Source organism: Palaemon carinicauda, chromosome 24 (assembly GCF_036898095.1).
Source record: "Palaemon carinicauda isolate YSFRI2023 chromosome 24, ASM3689809v2, whole genome shotgun sequence".
NCBI lineage: Eukaryota > Metazoa > Arthropoda > Malacostraca > Decapoda > Palaemonidae > Palaemon > Palaemon carinicauda.
Window position 1 is genome coordinate 100,083,938 of NC_090748.1, and position 20,659 is coordinate 100,104,596.

At 35.5% G+C, this 20,659-nt stretch overlaps 1 protein-coding gene and 2 long non-coding RNA genes across 3 annotated transcripts in view; 2 read left to right on the top strand and 1 right to left on the bottom strand.

The window, feature by feature from the left end:
* Window positions 1-2,937, top strand: part of LOC137617926 (uncharacterized) — a 28,455-nt gene extending 25,518 nt beyond the window's left edge. The window contains exons 4-5 of the long non-coding RNA XR_011039698.1: window positions 1,377-1,461; window positions 1,625-2,937. This is a non-coding gene — a long non-coding RNA (uncharacterized lncRNA). The remainder of the gene's footprint in view (window positions 1-1,376; window positions 1,462-1,624) is intronic.
* A 220-nt stretch (window positions 2,938-3,157) lies between these two features.
* On the top strand, window positions 3,158-19,875 carry LOC137618241 (uncharacterized). Its single transcript, XR_011039757.1, has 4 exons — window positions 3,158-3,318; window positions 3,490-3,657; window positions 16,741-16,893; window positions 19,506-19,875. It is a non-coding gene; the product is annotated as an uncharacterized lncRNA (long non-coding RNA).
* The window catches only part of LOC137618240 (uncharacterized), a 406,446-nt gene continuing 404,490 nt past the window's right edge, over window positions 18,704-20,659 (bottom strand). Inside the window, exon 18 of the mRNA XM_068348391.1 lies at window positions 18,704-18,938. Coding sequence (XP_068204492.1) covers window positions 18,755-18,938 — 184 coding nt within the window. The 3' untranslated portion in view covers window positions 18,704-18,754. The remainder of the gene's footprint in view (window positions 18,939-20,659) is intronic.

Consider the following 20,659-nt stretch of genomic DNA (forward strand, 5'->3'; position numbering starts at 1 on the left):
CCAAGAGATCTGCTTCAGCTTCTGAAGGTTCTGGTAAATAATTCTGCATTCCAACACATCATAGCCATCCAAGAGATCTGCTTTAGATTCTGAAGGTTCTGGTAAATAATTCTGCATTCCAACACATCATAGCCATCCAAGAGATCTGCTTCAGCTTCTGAAGGTTCTGGTAAATAATTCTGCATTCCAACACATCATAGCCAACCAAGAGATCTGCCTCGGCTTCTGAAGGTTCTGGTAAATAATTCTGCATTCCAACACATCATAGCCATCCAAGAGATCTGCTTCAGCTTCTGAAGGTTCTGGTAAATAATTCTGCATTCCAACACATCATAGCCAAACAAGAGATCTGCCTCGGCTTCTGAAGGTTCTGGTAAATAGTTCTGCATTGCAACACATCATAGCCAACCAAGAGATCTTCTTCAGCTTCTGAAGGTTCTGGTAAGCAACAGGGGAAGGTCACGACTTTACAAGAGGTGCAATTGCTTGATAAGTGCAAGGGAGGAGTGTCATATGTAGCCGTAGGATAACTTTCGAGATCTGCAAGAGTACATTTAGGTCTTGGAGAAGAACGAGAAGATGATTGATGCTGCCATGGCTGCCAGTACCCCACGCAGTGAGAAGGTTGTAAGGCATTATCTGAATGGAAAATGACCTGTTTCTGTGGATCAAGGATTAGCATCACAAGTGAATAGCTGTTGACTGTCTTATCATGGAGAAGAATAAGAAGGAGAAGATGATTGATGCTGCCATGGCTGCCAGTGTCCCACGCAGTGAGAAGGTTGTAGGACATTATCTGAATGGAAAATTACCTGTTTCTGTGGATCAAGGATTAGCATCGCAAGTGAGTAGCTATCGACTGTCTTATCATCCGGGAAAAATCCTGTCATTTTACTCTGGATGAACCTCGGCCATCCGCAAGTGAAGACCCCTCGTCCCGCAGATGGCTATGTAAGCCAGGAAATCCTAGGTTGACATGTTTGAAAGACATTTTGTATTGAAAAACTTGAAAATTACTGGTGAGTTGGCCTCTGCCTGTCATGATGCAGCGTAAGTTTTCTCTAGGGGCACTACATTATTGTGGAGGAGAGGAACAAGCTGGAACAAGTAACAAGTTTGTAATATGGAGGAAACTGTTAATTTTATAAACATTTATGTGATATTCTTAAAATATTTGCTTTCTTGATTTAAATATTTGCTTTCTCGATTTAAATTGTTGCAGTGTGCCTACGTTGAACACAAATGTTAATTGCCATATGTACAGTAGAGGTAAAAAATTTAAATAACTTCGTAAATGATAGTCTTAATTTAAATTATACGTAATACGGTACAAATCGTATATAGCGTTAATATATAAGTTTTTTATTGACTGACAGGTTTTCTTTGGATGAATTTTGTGCATAAGACTTTCATTGCCTAGGAGGAATGCCGTACTTCTGGTTTCAAGGCGGCAAAGGATAGGTAGACTACGGGTGTAAATTTTTTTTTTCGGTTTCTCTAATCAAAATGCATGTAATCTTTAAGAAGATTTTGTCAGATATTAAAAGCTTTAAATATGTACTTCATATGAAATATACATTAATCAAACCCCATTCCAATAATTATCTTTTTCTGTCTTCCTTAGGTTTACTTTGATTTTGTGAGGAAATGGCCCCAGTCATCGTATTTGACCTGGCTTTATTTATAAGTCGGTCAGGCTCCTTGCACTTCAACACCGCTCCTTGCACTTCAATACCACTCCTTGCCCTTCAGCACCGCTCCTTGCACTTCAGCACCGCTCCGTGCACTGCAGCACCACTCCGTGCACTGCAGCACCGCTCCTTGCACTGCAGCACCGCTCCTTGCACTTCAGTACTGCTCCTTGCACTTCAGCACCGCTCCTTGCACTTCAACATCTCTCCTTGCACTTAAACGTCGCAACATGAACTTTTTGCCTGAATTTTGGATGCATAATAAGAAGGCGTGGACAGCGAAGAAGCTCTTCCTGAACTGTTTGCATTACTGTTTCATGCTGGAGTTTGAGCATTATTTGCAGAATAAATTGTTGGAGTTTAAGGTCCTGCTCGCCCTTGATAATGCTTGAGGACACACACCCTCGGTCAAGGTACTGAATCCTAATTTGCAAGTGGTATTCTTTCCTCCTGCACTCATCCAGGCTATGGACCAAGGTATTATCAAGAACTTCAAGCCCCATTACATCAGACCAGTGATGGTATGACATCAAGCAGCAGTAAATAAAGTCCTAACCTTCATGTTATCCAGCATTGGAAGCGATTTATGATCGCAGACTGTCTGTCTACTGCCTAGGAATCTTTCAACCATGTTGGGCCAGAGACCTTAAATGCTTGTTGGAAAAGTCTGAGGCCAGGGTGTGTGAAGGACAACTCCAGCTTGAGTCCCAATGAGGCTCTCCAAGAAACTGTCAAGAAGATTGTGACCTTACCAAAGAAAGTAGAAGTTGAAGGCTTCGAGGAAGTGGCTGAGGATGTCTTTGCTTGATGGCTATGACAAGTAGGTGACTGACAAGGACCTGGTTGAATTAGTGCGTTCTAATAGTGACGAAGAGGAGGAGGCAGATGAAATTGCTAAAGAGGATGAAGGCATCACGCTTGAGATGTCATGGATGGTGGAAAACTTCAGTAAAAGGCTTACAGCATGGACCCTTCAATGGCGTATCCCCTCATATTTGTGTTCCTTAAGATGAATTCCATGGATGAAGGTTTTTCAGCCTACAAGAGCATCATGGATGAGATGAAGAAGGCAGTGAAGCAGCTACCCAACACTGTTATCTTCAACATTATGTGAAACAGCCACCACCTCCTACTCCTCCAACCACAGATTGTCTGGAACGTGGAATCCTTAGAACCACTTCTCCAGCAACCATAGTGGAGCTCCCTTGAAGCAGTGATAATGATGGCACAGACGATTCTTCTTCCTTTGTACAGAAGGGTATGATATTTTTCAGTAAATTGGACATTTTTAATAATGAAAATTTATACAGAAAATTAATTACATAATTTAGTTCAATAAAGATTAATCAAGAGATTTGTACTGTCAATTAATAAACTGTTTTGCATATATTTTTTATAGGTAACATTACTCATGTTACTGGCTTATTTTAAACCTTTTTCTCTTTACAGTACTGATGACTCGTCAATGTAACTCTTTACAGTACTGATGACTCGTCAATGTAAAAGTGTCGTGCCGTCCAGTTATATACCTTCAATTTTCATTTTATCATTCAACCATTTATAATTACACGGCTTATGCTCATCCATATCACCAACTGTGCCTCTCTGCGGGAGATTTTCCGGTGAGGTAACTCATAATATTTAAACTCTTTTTTTATTTTTTTTTTATTTTTTTTTTTTGGGGGGGGGGGGAAATACTGTTGCCACTCATACCTACTAGTATATAGTGTACTAGTTCTATAAATGTACAGTACTGTGTACTAATTTTTCCAAAAATTAATTCTGGTTTTCTTTACAGGTTTTAATTGTAAATAGTGCAGTGTTCGAGTGTAAAGGATTTTACTGTTGTTCGTATGTGTACCTGTACATAATCTTCACGTTCAATGAACGCAACCAGTTGAACTACACCTTAAGAATTTAATCATTCATCGCAATATGTTACTGTGTGGGACTTAATGTTTAAATGGTTAGTGTTGTCACTGTTACTTTTTCTCATAGTATTTAGTCCTGTTCAAGGATAACCATACGAAAGTATTGGACCCAATCTACTGAAAGCCTTTTGGGCTGAGATTCATGCAATGTAGCCAGGTCTTGATTTTTGTAGAAATATTTTTATGGAAAGTGTTTTGGCAATAACTCGCTGAACATTATCTTAAAGAATCTTGGTTTATTTGCAGAGTTGCTAGTCATTAGGCCCTATAGTGACTGCTGACGATGTTAAAATTTTAAGTCTTGGCTAACAACAATGTTCTAGGCAAATGATTAGTATTGGCTAACCGTTGTATTGTACACAAATTTTTAGTGTTAGCAAACCCTCTTGTTTTATGGAATTTTCTAGTGTCTGCCAATTGCGTTTTATGTATTTTTTGTGGTGTTAGCGTACCATTAAGTTCTGTGCAAATTTTGGTGTTGGCTAACCCTTGTGCTTATTGAAATTTTAGTGTTGGCTAACCCTTGTGTTTTACGCAAATTTTGGTGCGGCTAACCCTTGTGTTTTCTGTAAATGTTATTGCTAGCTAACCCCTGTGTTCTCTGTAAATTTTAGTGCTAGCTAACCCCTGTGTTCTCTGCAAATTTTAGTGCTAGCTAACCCCTGTGTTTTACGCAAATTTAGTACTACTAACCCTTGTGTTTTACGCAAATTTAGTGCTGCTAACCCTTGTGTTTTACGCAAATTTTAGTGCTGCTAACCCTTGTGCTTTATGCAAATTTTAGTGCTGCTAACCCTTGTGCTTTATGCAAATTTTAGTGCTGCTAACCATTGTGCTTTATGCAAATTTTAGTACTGTTAACCCTTGTGTTTTACGCAAATTTAGTGCTGCTAACCCTTGTGTTTTACGCAAATTTTAGTGCTGCTAACCCTTGTCTTTTATGCAAATTTTAGGGCTGCTAACCCTTGTGCTTTATGCAAATTTTAGTGCTGCTAACCCTTGTGCTTTATGCAAAATTTTAGTGCTGCTAACCCTTGTGCTTTATGCAAATTTTAGTGCTGCTAACCTTTGTGCTTTATGCAAATTTTAGTGCAGCTAACCCTTGTGCTTTATGCAAATTTTAGTAATGCTAACCCTTGTGTTTTACGCAAATTTAGTGCTGCTAACCCTTGTGTTTTGCGCAAATTTTAGTGCTGCTAACCCTTGTCTTATATGCAAATTTTAGTGCTGCTAACCCTTGTACTTTATGCAAATTTTAGTGCTGCTATCCCTTGTGCTTTATGCAAATTTTAGTGCTGCTAACCCTTGTGCTTTATGCAAATTTTAGTACTGTTAACCCTTAGTGTTTTATGCAAATTTAGTGCTGCTAACCCTTGTGTTTTACGCAAATTTTAGTGCTGCCAACCCTTGTCTTTTATGCAAATTTTAGTGCTGCTAACCCTTGTGCTTTATGCAAATTTTAGTGCTGCTAACCCTTGTGCTTTATGCAAATTTTAGTGCTGCTAACCCTTGTGTTTTATGCAAATTTTAGTGCTGCTAACCCTTGTCTTTTATGCAAATTTTAGTGCTGCTAACCCTTGTCTTTTATGCAAATTTTAGTGCTGCTAACCCTTGTCTTTTATGCAAAGTTTAGTGCTGCTAACCCTTGTCTTTTATGCAAATTTTAGTGCTGCTAACCCTTGTCTTTTATGCAAATTTTAGTGCTGTTAACCCTTGTCTTTTATGCAAAGTTAAGTGCTGCTAACCCTTGTCTTTTATGCAAAGTTTAGTGCTGCTAACCCTTGTCTTTTATGCAAATTTTAGTGCGGCTAACCCTTGTGTTTTACGCAAATTTTAGAGCTGCTAACCCTTGTCTTTTATGCAAATTTTAGTGCTGCCAACTCTTTGTCTTTTATGCAAATTTTAGTGCTGCCAACCCTTGTCTTTTATGCAAATTTTAGTGCTGCTAAAACCTTGTGCTTTATGCAAATTTTAGTGCTGCTAAACCCTATGTTCTCTGCAAATTTTAGTGCTGCTAAAACCTTGTGCTTTATGCAAATTTTAGTGCTAGCTAACACCTGTGTTTTACGCAAATTTAGTAATGCTAACCCTTGTGTCTTATGCAAATTTAGTGCTGCAAACCCTTGTATTTTACGTAAATTTAGTGCTGCTAACCCTTGTGTTTTACGCAATATTTTAGTGCTGCTAACCCTTGTCTTTTATGCAAATTTTAGTGCTCCTAACCCTTGTGCTTTATGCAAATTTTAGTGCTGCTAACCCTTGTGCTTTATGCAAATTTTAGTGCTGCTAACCCTTGTGCTTTATGCAAATTTTAGTACTGCTAACCCTTGTGTTTTACGCAAATTTAGTGCTGCTAACCCTTGTGTTTTACGCAAATTTTAGTGCTGCTAACCCTTGTCTTTTATGCAAATTTTAGTACTGTTAACCCTTGTGTTTTATGCAAATTTTAGTACTGTTAACCCTTGTGTTTTATGCAAATTTTAGTGCTGCTAACCCTTGTGCTTTATGCAAATTTTAGTGCTGCTAACCCTTGTCTTTTATGCAAATTTTAGTGCTGCCAACCCTTGTCTTTATGCAAATTTTAGTGCTGCTAAAACCTTGTGCTTTATGCAAATTTTAGTGCTGCTAACCCCTATGTTCTCTGCAAATTTTAGTGCTAGCTAACCCCTGTGTTCTCTGCAAATTTTAGTGCTAGCTAACCCCTGTGTTTTACGCAAATTTAGTAATGCTAACCCCTGTGTCTTACGCAAATTTAGTGCTGCAAACCTTTGTGTTTTACGTAAATTTAGTGCTGCTAACCCTTGTGTTTTACGCAAAATTTTAGTGCTGCTAACCCTTGTCTTTTATGCAAATTTTAGTGCTCCTAACCCTTGTGCTTTATGCAAATTTTAGTGCTGCTAACCCTTGTCTTTTTTGCAAATTTTAGTGCTCCTAACCCTTGTGCTTTATGCAAATTTTAGTGCTGTTAACCCTTGTGCGTTATGCAAATTTTAGTACTGCTAACCCTCTTGTTTTACGCAAATTTAGTGCTGCTAACCCATGTCTTACGCAAATTTTAGTGCTGCTAACCCTTGTCTTTTATGCAAATTTTAGTGCTGCTAACCCTTGTCTTTTATGCAAATTTTAGTGCTGCTAAACCTTGTGCTTTATGCAAATTTTAGTCCTGCTAACCCTTGTGCTTTATGCAAATTTTAGTGCTGCTAACCCTTGTGTTTTATGCAAATTTTAGTGCTGCTAACCCTTTTGTTTTATGCATATTTTAGTGCTCCTAACCCTTGTCTTTTATGCAAATTTTAGTGCTGCTAACCCTTGTGCTTTATGCAAATTTTAGTGCTGCTAACCCTTGTGTTTTATGCAAATTTTAGTGCTGCTAACCCTTGTCTTTTATGCAAATTTTAGTGCTGCTAACCCTTGTCTTTTATGCAAATTTTATTGCTGCTATCCCTTGTCTTTTATGCAAATTTTAGTGCTGCTAACCCTTGTCTTTTATGCAAATTTTAGTGCTGCCAACCCTTGTGTTTTATGCAAATTTTAGTGCTGCTAACCCTTGTCTTTTATGCAAAGTTTAGTGCTGCTAACCCTTGTCTTTTATGCAAATTTTAGTGCGGCTAACCCTTGTGTTTTACGCAAATTTTAGTGCTGCTAACCCTTGTCTTTTATGCAAATTTTAGTGCTGCCAACTCTTGTCTTTTATGCAAATTTTAGTGCTGCCAACCCTTGTCTTTTATGCAAATTTTAGTGCTGCTAAAACCTTGTGCTTTATGCAAATTTTATTGCTGCTAAACCCTATGTTCTCTGCAAATTTTAGTGCTAGCTAACCCCTGTGTTCTCTGCAAATTTTAGTGCTAGCTAACCACTGTGTTTTACGCAAATTTAGTAATGCTAACCCATGTGTCTTACGCAAATTTAGTGCTGCAAACCCTTGTGTTTTACGTAAATTTAGTGCTGCTAACCCTTGTGTTTTACGCAAAATATTAGTGCTGCTAACCCTTGTCTTTTATGCAAATTTTAGTGCTGCTAACCCTTGTGCTTTATGCAAATTTTAGTACTGTTAACCCTTGTGTTTTATGCAAATTTTAGTGCTGCTAACCCTTGTGCTTTATGCAAATTTTAGTGCTGCTAACCCTTGTGCTTTATGCAAATTTTAGTGCTGCTAACCCTTGTGTTTTATGCAAATTTTAGTGCTGCTAACCCTTGTCTTTTATGCAAAATTTAGTGCTGCCAACCCTTGTCTTTATGCAAATTTTAGTGATGCTAACCCTTGTCTTTTATGCAAATTTTAGTGCTGCTAACCCTTGTGCTTTATGCAAATTTTAGTCCTGCTAACCCTTGTGCTTTATGCAAATTTTAGTGCTGCTAACCCTTGTGCTTTATGCAAATTTTAGTGCTGCTAACCCTTGTGTTTTATGCAAATTTTAGTGCTGCTAACCCTTTTGTTTTATGTAAATTTTAGTGCTGCTAACCCTTGTCTTTTATGCAAATTTTAGTACTGCTAACCCTTGTGTTTTACGCAAATTTAGTGCTGCTAACCCTTGTGTTTTACGTAAATTTTAGTGCTGCCAACCCTTGTATTTTACGCAAATTTTAGTGCTGCTAACCCTTGTTTTACGCAAATTCTAGTGCTGCCAACCCTTGTGTTTTACACAAATTTTAGTGCTGCTAACCCTTGTGTTTTACGCAAATTTTAGTGCTGCTAACCCTTGTGTTTTGCGCAAATTTTAGTGCTGCTAACCCTTGTGTTTTACGCAAATTTTATTGCTGCTAACCCTTGTGGTTTACGTAAATTTTAGTGCTGCTAACCCTTGTCTTTTATGCAAATTTTAGTGCTGCTAACCCTTGTGCTTTATGCAAATTTTAGTGCTGCTAACCCTTGTGCTTTATGCAAATTTTAGTGCTGCTAACCCTTGTGTTTTATGCAAATTTTAGTGCTGCTAACCCTTGTGTTTTATGCAAATTTTAGTGCTGCTAACCCTTGTCTTTTATGCAAAGTTTAGTGCTGCTAACCCTTGTCTTTTATGCAAATTTTAGTGCGGCTAACCCTTGTGTTTTACGCAAATTTTAGTGCTGCTAACCCTTGTCTTTTATGCAAATTTTAGTGCTGCCAACTCTTGTCTTTTATGCAAATTTTAGTGCTGCCAACCCTTGTCTTTTATGCAAATTTTAGTGCTGCTAAAACCTTGTGCTTTATGCAAATTTTAGTGCTGCTAAACCCTATGTTCTCTGCAAATTTTAGTGCTGCTAAAACCTTGTGCTTTATGCAAATTTTAGTGCTAGCTAACCCCTGTGTTCTCTGCAAATTTTAGTGCTAGCTAACCCCTGTGTTTTACGCAAATTTATTAATGCTAACCCTTGTGTCTTATGCAAATTTAGTGCTGCAAACCCTTGTATTTTACGTAAATTTAGTGCTGCTAACCCTTGTGTTTTACGCAAAATTTTAGTGCTGCTAACCTTTGTCTTTTATGCAAATTTTAGTGCTCCTAACCCTTGTGCTTTATGCAAATTTTAGTGCTGCTAACCCTTGTGCTTTATGCAAATTTTAGTGCTGCTAACCCTTGTGCTTTATGCAAATTTTAGTGCTGCTAACCCTTGTGTTTTACGCAAATTTAGTGCTGCTAACCCTTGTGTTTTACGCAAATTTTAGTGCTGCTAACCCTTGTCTTTTATGCAAATTTTAGTACTGTTAACCCTTGTGTTTTATGCAAATTTTAGTACTGTTAACCCTTGTGTTTTATGCAAATTTTAGTGCTGCTAACCCTTGTGCTTTATGCAAATTTTAGTGCTGCTAACCCTTGTGTTTTATGCAAATTTTAGTGCTGCTAACCCTTGTCTTTTATGCAAATTTTAGTGCTGCCAACCCTTGTCTTTATGCAAATTTTGGTGCTGCTAAAACCTTGTGCTTTATGCAAATTTTAGTGCTGCTAACCCCTATGTTTTCTGCAAATTTTAGTGCTAGCTAACCCCTGTGTTCTCTGTCAATTTTAGTGCTAGCTAACCCCTGTGTTTTACGCAAATTTAGTAATGCTAACCCCTGTGTCTTACGCAAATTTAGTGCTGCAAACCTTTGTGTTTTACGTAAATTTAGTGCTGCTAACCCTTGTGTTTTACGCAAAATTTTAGTGCTGCTAACCCTTGTCTTTTATGCAAATTTTAGTGCTCCTAACCCTTGTGCTTTATGCAAATTTAGTGCTGCTAACCCATGGGTCTTACGCAAATTTTAGTGCTGCTAACCCTTGTCTTTTATGCAAATTTTAGTGCTGCTAACCCTTGTCTTTTATGCAAATTTTAGTGCTGCTAAACCTTGTGCTTTATGCAAATTTTAGTACTGCTAACCCTTGTGCTTTATGCAAATTTTAGTGCTGCTAACCCTTGTGTTTTATGCAAATTTTAGTGCTCCTAACCCTTGTCTTTTATGCAAATTTTAGTGCTGCCAACCCTTGTCTTTTATGCAAATTTTAGTGCTGCTAAACCTTGTGCTTTATGCAAATTTTAGTCCTGCTAACCCTTGTGCTTTATGCAAATTTTAGTGCTGCTAACCCTTGTCTTTTATGCAAATTTTAGTGCTGCTAACCCTTGTGTTTTATGCAAATTTTAGTGCTGCTAACCCTTGTGCTTTATGCAAATTTTAGTCCTGCTAACCCTTGTGCTTTATGCAAATTTTAGTGCTGCTAACCCTTGTGTTTTATGCAAATTTTAGTGCTCCTAACCCTTGTCTTTTATGCAAATTTTAGTGCTGCTAACCCTTGTGTTTTATGCAAATTTTAGTGCTGCTAACCCTTGTGCTTTATGCAAATTTTAGTCCTGCTAACCCTTGTGCTTTATGCAAATTTTAGTGCTGCTAACCCTTGTGCTTTATGCAAATTTTAGTGCTGCTAACCCTTGTGTTTTATGCAAATTTTAGTGCTGCTAACCCTTGTGTTTTACGCATATTTTAGTGCTGCTAACCCTTGTGTTTTATGCAAATTTTAGTGCTGCTAACCCTTGTGCTTTATGCAAATTTTAGTGCTGCTAACCCTTGTGCTTTATGCAAATTTTAGTGCTGCTAACCCTTGTGCTTTATGCAAATTTTAGTGCTGCTAACCCTTGTGCTTTATGCAAATTTTAGTGCTGCTAACCCTTGTGTTTTATGCAAATTTTAGTGCTGCCAACCCTTGTCTTTTATGCAAATTTTAGTGCTGCTAACCCTTGTGTTTTATGCAAATTTTAGTGCTGCTAACCCTTGTGCTTTATGCAAATTTTAGTGCTGCTAACCCTTGTGTTTTATGCAAATTTTAGTGCTGCTAACCCTTGTCTTTTATGCAAATTTTAGTGCTGCTAACCCTTGTGTTTTATGCAAATTTTAGTGCTGCTAACCCTTTTGTTTTATGCATATTTTAGTGCTCCTAACCCTTGTCTTTTATGCAAATTTTAGTGCTGCTAACCCTTGTGTTTTATGCAAATTTTAGTGCTGCTAACCCTTGTGCTTTATGCAAATTTTAGTGCTGCTAACCCTTGTGCTTTATGCAAATTTTAGTGCTGCTAACCCTTGTGCTTTATGCAAATTTTAGTCCTGCTAACCCTTGTGTTTTATGCAAATTTTAGTGCTGCCAACCCTTGTCTTTTATGCAAATTTTAGTGCTGCTAACCCTTGTGTTTTATGCAAATTTTATTGCTGCTAACCCTTGTGCTTTATGCAAATTTTAGTGCTGCTAACCCTTGTGTTTTATGCAAATTTTAGTGCTCCTAACCCTTGTCTTTTATGCAAATTTTAGTGCTGCTAACCCTTGTGTTTTATGCAAATTTTAGTGCTGCTAACCCTTTTGTTTTATGCAAATTTTAGTGCTGCTAACCCTTGTCTTTTATGCAAATTTTAGTGCTGCTAACCCTTGTGCTTTATGCAAATTTTAGTGCTGCTAACCCTTGTGTTTTATGCAAATTTTAGTGCTGCTAACCCTTGTCTTTTATGCAAATTTTAGTGCTGCTAACCCTTGTCTTTTATGCAAATTTTAGTGCTGCTAACCCTTGTCTTTTATGCAAATTTTAGTGCTGCTAACCCTTGTCTTTTATGCAAATTTTAGTGCTGCTAACCCTTGTCTTTTATGCAAATTTTAGTGCTGCTAACCCTTGTCTTTTATGCAAATTTTAGTGCTGCTAACCCTTGTCTTTTATGCAAATTTTAGTGCTGCTAACCCTTGTCTTTTATGCAAATTTTAGTGCTGCTAACCCTTGTGTTTTATGCAAATTTTAGTGCTGCTAACCCTTGTCTTTTATGCAAATTTTAGTGCTGCTAACCTTGTCTTTTATGCAAATTTTAGTGCTGCTAACCCTTGTCTTTTATGCAAATTTTAGTGCTGCTAACCTTGTGCTTTATGCAAATTTTAGTGCTGCTAACCCTATGTTCTCTGCAAATTTTAGTGCTGCTAACCCCTGTGTTCTCTGCAAATTTTAGTGCTGCTAACCCCTGTGTTTTACGCAAATTTAGTAATGCTAACCCATGTGTCTTATGCAAATTTAGTGCTGCAACCCTTGTGTTTTACAAATTTAGTGCTGCTAACCCTTGTGTTTTACGCAAATTTTAGTGCTGCTAACCCTTGTCTTTTATGCAAATTTTAGTGCTGCTAACCCTTGTGCTTTATGCAAATTTTAGTGCTGCTAACCCTTGTGCTTTATGCAAATTTTAGTGCTGCTAACCCTTGTGCTTTATGCAAATTTTAGTGCTGCTAACCCTTGTCTTTTATGCAAATTTTAGTGCTGCTAACCCTTGTCTTTATGCAAATTTTAGTGCTGCTAACCCTTGTCTTTTATGCAAATTTTAGTGCTGCTAACCCTTGTGCTTTATGCAAATTTTAGTGCTGCTAACCCTTGTGCTTTATGCAAATTTTAGTGCTGCTAACCCTTGTGCTTTATGCAAATTTTAGTGCTGCTAACCCTTGTGCTTTATGCAAATTTTAGTGCTGCTAACCCTTGTGTTTTATGCAAATTTTAGTGCTGCTAACCCTTGTGTTTTATGCAAATTTTAGTGCTGCTAACCCTTGTCTTTTATGCAAATTTTAGTGCTGCTAACCCTTGTGTTTTACGCAAATTTTAGTGCTGCTAACCCTTGTGTTTTACGTAAATTTTAGTGCTGCCAACCCTTGTGTTTTACGCAAATTTTAGTGCTGCTAACCCTTGTGTTTTACGCAAATTTTAGTGCTGCCAACCCTTGTGTTTTACACAAATTTTAGTGCTGCTAACCCTTGTGTTTTACGCAAATTTTAGTGCTGCAAACCCTTGTGTTTTGTGCAAATTTTAGTGCTGCTAACCCTTGTGTTTTACGCAAATTTTAGTGCTGCTAACCCTTGTGTTTTACGTAAATTTTAGTGCTGCTAACCCTTGTCTTTTATGCAAATTTTAGTGCTGCTAACCCTTGTGCTTTATGCAAATTTTAGTGCTGCTAACCCTTGTGCTTTATGCAAATTTTAGTGCTGCTAACCCTTGTGTTTTATGCAAATTTTAGTGCTGCTAACCCTTGTGTTTTATGCAAATTTTAGTGCTGCTAACCCTTGTCTTTTATGCAAATTTTAGTGCTGCTAACCCTTGTGTTTTAAGCAAATTTTAGTGCTGCTAACCCTTGTGTTTTACGCAAATTTTAGTGCTGCTAACCCTTGTCTTTTATGCAAATTTTAGTGCTGCTAACCCTTGTGCTTTTATGCAAATTTTAGTGCTGCTAACCCTTGTGCTTTTATGCAAATTTTAGTGCTGCTAACCCTAGTGTCTTTATGCAAATTTTAGTGCTGCTAACCCTAGTGTTTTATGCAAATTTTAGTGCTGCTAACCCTTGTCTTTTATGCAAAGTTTAGTGCTGCTAACCCTTGTCTTTTATGCAAAGTTTAGTGCTGCTAACCCTTGTCTTTTATGCAAATTTTAGTGCTGCTAACCCTTGTGCTTTTATGCAAATTTTAGTGCTGCTAACCCTTGTGTTTTATGCAAATTTTAGTGCTGCTAACCCTTGTCTTTTATGCAAATTTTAGTGCTGCTAACCTTGTCTTTTATGCAAATTTTAGTGCTGCTAACCTTGTGCTTTATGCAAATTTTAGTGCTGCTAACCCCTATGTTCTCTGCAAATTTTAGTGCTGCTAACCCCTGTGTTCTCTGCAAATTTTAGTGCTGCTAACCCCTTGTTCTCTGCAAATTTTAGTGCTGCTAACCCTTGTGTTTTATGCAAATTTTAGTGCTGCTAACCCTTGTCTTTTATGCAAAGTTTAGTGCTGCTAACCCTTGTCTTTTATGCAAAGTTTAGTGCTGCTAACCCTTGTCTTTTATGCAAAGTTTAGTGCTGCTAACCCTTGTCTTTTATGCAAAGTTTAGTGCTGCTAACCCTTGTCTTTTATGCAAAGTTTAGTGCTGCTAACCCTTGTCTTTTATGCAAAGTTTAGTGCTGCTAACCCCTGTGTTTTACGCAAATTTAGTGCTGCTAATCCTTGTGTTTTACGCAAATTTTAGTGCTTCTAACCCTCGTCTTTTATGCATATTTTAGTGCTGCTAAAACCTTGTCTTTTATGCAAATTTTAGTGCTGCTAAATCCTTGTTCTCTGCAAATTTTAGTGCTAGCTAACCCTTGTTTTACGCAAATTTAGTGCTGCTAATCCTTGTTTTATGCAAATTTTAGTGCTTCTAACCCTTGTCTTTTATGCAATTTTAGTGCTGCTAACCCTTGTCTTTTATGCAAATTTTAGTGCTGGTAACCCTTGTCTTTTATGCAAATTTCAGTGCTGCTAACCCTTGTCTTTTATGCAAATTTCAAGTGCTGCTAACCCTTGTCTTTTATGCAAAATTTAGTGCTGCTAACCCTTGTGTTTTACGAAAATTTTAGTGCTGTCTAACCGTTGCGTTTTATGCATATTTTAAGTATTGTGTAACCTTTGTCTTTAAGTATTGTGTAACCTTTGTGTTCTATACACATGTTTAACGTAGGCTATCCTTTATATTTTTCACAGTTTTTTAGTATTTGTTAACCGTTCCATTTTAGGTAAATTTTAGTGTTCCCCAATCCTTACATTTTAGGCAAACTATTAGCGTTACGTAATTTTTGTTTTATGAGATATTTATTATTAGCTAACCCTTCCATTTTGTGCAATATCTTAGTAAGGTAACCCTTGTGTTTTATGCAAATTTTAGTGCTGCTAACCCTCGTGTTTTGTACAAATTTTATTTCTGGCTAATCCTTGTGTTTTGTACAAATTTTATTTCTGGCTAATCCTTGTGTTTTATGCAAATTTTAGTGCTGCTAACCCTTGTGCTTTATACAAATTTTATTTCTGGTTAATCATTGTGTTTTATGCAAATTTTAGTGCTAGCTAACCCTTGTATTTTATGCATTTTTTAGTGTTCATTAGAACTTGTGTGGGATGTAAACTATTAGTGCTGTCTAACCGTTGCGTTTTATGCAAATTTCAAGTATATGGTAACCCTGCGTCTTATGCAAATGTTTGACGTTGGCTATCCTTTGTGTGTGTGTGTGTGTGTGTTTTATTTTTTTTTTTATACAGCTTTTTAGTATTTGCCAACCGTTCCATTTTGGTAAATTTTAGTGTTCCCAATCCTTACATTTACGGCAAACTTTCAGCGTTACGTAATTTTTGTTTTATGGAATTTTTATTATTAGCCAACCCTTCCATTTTGTGCCAATTTTTAGTAAGGTAATCCTTGTGTTTTATGCAAAAGTTTAGTGTTAGCTGGCCCTTGTGGTGTTAAATGTTTAAGTCTTGGCTAACCCTCATGTTCTATCAAATGTTAAGTGTTGGCTAACTGTTGTGATGTATGCAAATTTTCAGTGTTAGCAAACTCTTGCATTTTATGCAAATTTTAGCGTCGGCAAACCTTGCTTATTATGCATTTTTTGTAGTGTTTGCGTAGCCTCACGTTTTGTGCAAATTTTAGTTTTTGCTAACCCTTGCATTTGAGCAAAATTTTTAGTTTTTGCTAACCCTTGCATTTCATGCAAATTTTTGTTTTTGCTAACCCTTGCATTTCATGCAAATTTTAGTGTTTGTTAACCCTTGCATTTCATGCAAATTTTTTGTTTTTGCTAACCCTTGCATTTCATGCAAATTTTTTGTTTTTGCTAACCCTTGCATTTCATGCAAATTTTTTGTTTTTGCTAACCCTTGCATTTCATGCAAATTTTTTGTTTTTGCTAACCCTTGCATTTCATGCAAATTTTTTGTTTTTGCTAACCCTTGCATTTCATGCAAATTTTTGTTTTTGCTAAACCTTGCATTTCATGCCAATTTTTAGTTTTTGCTAACCCTTGCATTTCATGCAAATTTTTGTTTTTGCTAACCCTTGCATTTCATGCAAATTTTTGTTTTTGCTAACCCTTGCATTTCATGCAAATTTTTGTTTTTGCTAACCCTTGCATTTCATGCAAATTTTAGTGTTTGCTAACCCTTGCATGTCATGCAATTTTTTGTTTTTGCTAACCCTTGCATTTCATGACAGTTTTTAGTTTTTGTAAATCCTTGCATCTCATACCAATTTTTAGTTTTTGCTAACCCTTGCATTTGAGCAAAATTTTTAGTGTTGGCTAACCCTTCCGATTAATGCAAATGTTAGCATAAAGTTGCAGAAGCAAAGATCGATGCATATTAATTTGTATATATTTATTATGTAGCCCAAACTACTGTATTGCCCCTCCACTGAAAGATTTTAGTGCAATATTTTTAGAATTTCCTGGAATAATGATGTACTACAAGGCTATTACTATGTGTATTTCAATTTCATGTTGTCAATAGCTGACGAAAATAGTTTTATTTTGACAATTTTTATGCATTGCCATCAAATTGATATATAGCATTTTCTTATGTTCATTTGACAATAGCATATTGAGGTGAAAATTCTTATGGTAAAATTTTTTTTTTTTTTTTTTGTCAACTTTTCACTGAGTTCGAGTGTTGCAGTAATGCAACTAAATGGCTACTTACTATAGTTCTACATCCACATTCGGTTAAACTAAGATTTTCTTAAAGTTCATAAGCCATTGAATGAAGTTTTCTTCTTTCATTTTTTTGTTTCGTTTTGTTTCGGTAAAACTATAAATAAAGTTACACAAGTCACTAAATAAAGAGACATTTTTTTTCAATCTTTTTTTTTTTTCGTTACAGCATTGATGACTTTACCATGCAGACACGTCAAGCCGTACAATCGTGCCGAGCCGTGCACTCACATCCGCTCATTTATTTCGTGCAAACTTTTTTAACTGCACAGCTTATCAAGATCCAATTCACTATATGAGTCTCTAAGCAGGATATTTTCAAGTAAGTTATGTCATATTTAAGATATCTTTTTATATTTTTTACGGAGAATTTCTGATAAAAATTACGGTTGTTTCTAACAAGTGTAGTTAAGTGGTGCCAATGTTACTTTTATAGGATTAAGTATTGTTCAGGGCTTGAATAAAAAAAAGTTTTTCTTCAATCACATTTATTCGGATGACACTTTCAAGTCTTGGAAATGTAGGGTAACACATTGAGTCACATCACACCATAGAGAATGTGTCATGAATTCTGACATTCTCCCAAATTTTCACGTTCACATACAAATAGTTAAGCTATAGAATTATGTACAATAAGCATTGATTTTGAAAAGGAACAACTGGCCCCATAATACACAAATTTAAGATAGGGATATTGAATTTCAACAGAATGCAACGTAGCTTTAAAAAAAATATAGCACCTGTTGGTATATAAAAATCAATTAACAGGTCATACATAATTTTACACAAGGATCTGGAGTTTTACAATATACTCTTTCCACATTACCAGTATTTGGAAATATTTTCTAAAATATAAATAAGAAAAAACAATTTAAAGTAAACTAAATTCAGTATTACTAATAAATAGTACTTTAAAAGTAACTAAATACAGTACTACTAATAAATAGTACTTTTAAAGTAACTAAATTCAGTACTCCTAAATAAATAAAGTACTTTTATGGAAATTTCGACCTTGTACAATTTACATCTGCAAACAATAACACAATTATATCATAATTAATTTATAAGACAATTTTTAGTTGTTATTAACTGACATTATATTAGTCCTTTACATTATATTAAGGTAAAACAAATATTTTAGAAAAATGCAGAGGAAGAACATTAAAAACATCAAACAAAATAATCATTATATAATAGTTGGGATAATTTTCGAATTCTAACAATCGGTCAAAGATATAAACTAGGGCCAGTTTGTTTTAGATACAGATAAGAGATAGAAATGTCTTCAATAAGAGAGGAGCAGTTACCTTCATTTATGATAAATATACATTAGAACAACTATACCTGTGATATTCTTGTACATAAAAGTGGAGTCTATACACTTCTCCTATAGACCATTCACAGGAAATATTCTTACAATTACTGGGATATGGTAAATTAGATTATTGTTTTTACTTTTTAGTGTATTTTAAGCTCTTTTAGGATGAGAATTTTTCATTTTTTTATGTATATCTGCTTTTTTCGTGTTGAAATACTTTTACTTTATTCAGATTTGATAAGAATAAATGGTATTCTAACCTTATATTTTATATAAGGTACAATTTAAGAAAAATTATAAATACTATACTCAATTTTTTTAATAAGGCGCATTTGCACTGACTTGCAGGGATGCCCTTTTAGCTCTGAAAAGTTTCCTGCTGGCTGATTGGTTAAAATTATCTTGTCCAACCAATCAGCGATCAGGAAACTATTCCGAGCTAAAGGGGCACCCCTGCGAGTCGGTGCAAATCTGCCTCGCTAAATAGAATTTACTATAGACTTTATTTGAATCAGGATATGTAACATACAATAGGGGCATTTTATTTTGTATATGTTAAGTAGCAAATATACAGCCATCAAGTCCATACAGGCTTGTATATATGTTTGCGAGTTTCGTGTATATTCCTAAACCTAAAAAAAACTACATCTACTTAATTCTAGATAAACTTTTATAAGACAATCTTATTTTTTATAGAAACGACACTATCTTCATACACAGACTTTCACATTTTATACATCTTTAATATAAGTATATATTATGCAAGTTTTTTGTTTTCAAAAAGCAGCATTTTTAAGTACAGAAAAAAAACAAAAAACAATTCTAATTATCTAAACCGGGAAACAAAAGAATCACTACTAGTCCCTTATGGGGAATTGCTACAGGTGTATACTGTGCGGTAGAATTTCTGGGTCACTGTCTGGTAGACTTGTCTCACAGACGTGCAACTCTTCCAACCCCAAGCCCCACAGTGAGTCTGGACTCTCTGAGGCACCACCTTCTTGTAGCTTCTGGTGTAGGCTACTTGCTTCGGCACGTATTTGCATTTCCTTAGAGGGAAAAGAAGAGAGAAATAATTAATTAAAAGGGAAAAGGGACAATTAAAGGGAAAAGAAAGGGTGAATTAATTAATTAGCAGTTAAAGATATTCTGCAAAGTAGGACATTTGGAGTATAGTTAATAATTTTATACAATTTTTTTTTCCTGGTAAATAAGTATTGAATAATATTTGCCGTGTTCTTTTTCCTAATAGTTCTGTCCTTCTTTTTACAAGTTGACATTTTATTGTTAGGTAAAAAACTGGTTGCTTTTTTTTTATAGACAGACATTTGAAATAAACAAAAATCTTAATTCCCTTTTCTTGTTTTTTACAGGTTGGTATTTTATTACGAAATTTAAAGTCATGAACTTCTAACAGGTTGGGCTGATAATACAATTATCTTTTTCCTGGCACATAAGTGTTGAATAATATTTGCCGTGTTCTTTTTCCTAATAGTTCTGTCCTTCTTTTTACAAGTTGACATTTTATTGTTAGGTAAAAAACTGGTTGCTTTTTTTTTATAGACAGACATTTGAAATAAACAAAAATCTTAATTCCCTTTTCTTGTTTTTTACAGGTTGGTATTTTATTACGAAATTTAAAGTCTTGAACTTCTAACAGGTTGGGCTGATAAGCTGAAGTCTAATTGAAGATAAAACAGCCTGGGAATAACTAGGGAAAGGATCTTAACTTCCAACTGCTGTCAAAGAATGTGTTGGATGGAATTTACACTCTTACTTTGACTCTCTAAAACATGAGAGTTTATCTATCTAAGATACAGGTATGGCTCTTTCAAACATACTTTAGATTTACTTATTAAGTCGTGGTCAGAGTTTGAAGTATTTAATTAACTTTGTCGTCAGTTACCACAGAACTCTTACTCGATAAAAAAATCCAATTACTGCTTGTGGTAAAGTGCTGGTGCTTAATACTACACATAACTTTACTTTCATGCCCTAGCTAATGGGTGGTGCTGTTGTGCAAGGATTCTCTTCTGTTCATATACAAGAATGCAAAAACCAAGACTATTTTGACAACAGCTATATCAGTCAGTGATACATAAGCAGGCAGTTAAGTGATAGGATTAACCAACGAATCACTTTTCAGCAGACATTGACTCTTTTTATGTCACAGTTTGGATGTCTCTTCTTTGTAATAGCTGTTATTTTAAATTAATTTCTCTAACATAATTGATTTTTTGTCAACTTTTCCTTTAAAACTGTAGGACATATTCTGGGCAAAAATGTTACATCTGAATAATAAAATTCATATTCTTTTCAGACATGGTATGAGTTGAATTCTTTCGAGCGAAGAATGTGCTAAACTGATCTTGGCTTCAGTGAAAAGAGGACCCACGATTGTTCTACAAAGTTATTTCTCAAGAGCGTATTCTCATTCCACTCGACCCGCAAAAACACAGGGGATATTGATGGATAAGACCTCCCCCTCCAATCAATTGCAAATTGGCAGGTTGATTAGCAGTTAGCAAACCAAAAAACAAAATTACATTTGACCAAATTTTGGAACAAATTGCTTTTATCGGAAAAAGTGAGTAACACATTATTTTGGGAAAATGTATAGAAAAAATATTATAGTTCAAGAGGGAAAAAGTTAAATTTTTTTGTAATTTGGAATCAGGAAGGAAAATAAACATTTATATTGTAATTTGAAATCAAGAAAAATAAACTTATTGTAATTTAGAATAATGATTTTTATTAAAACTATTTAACC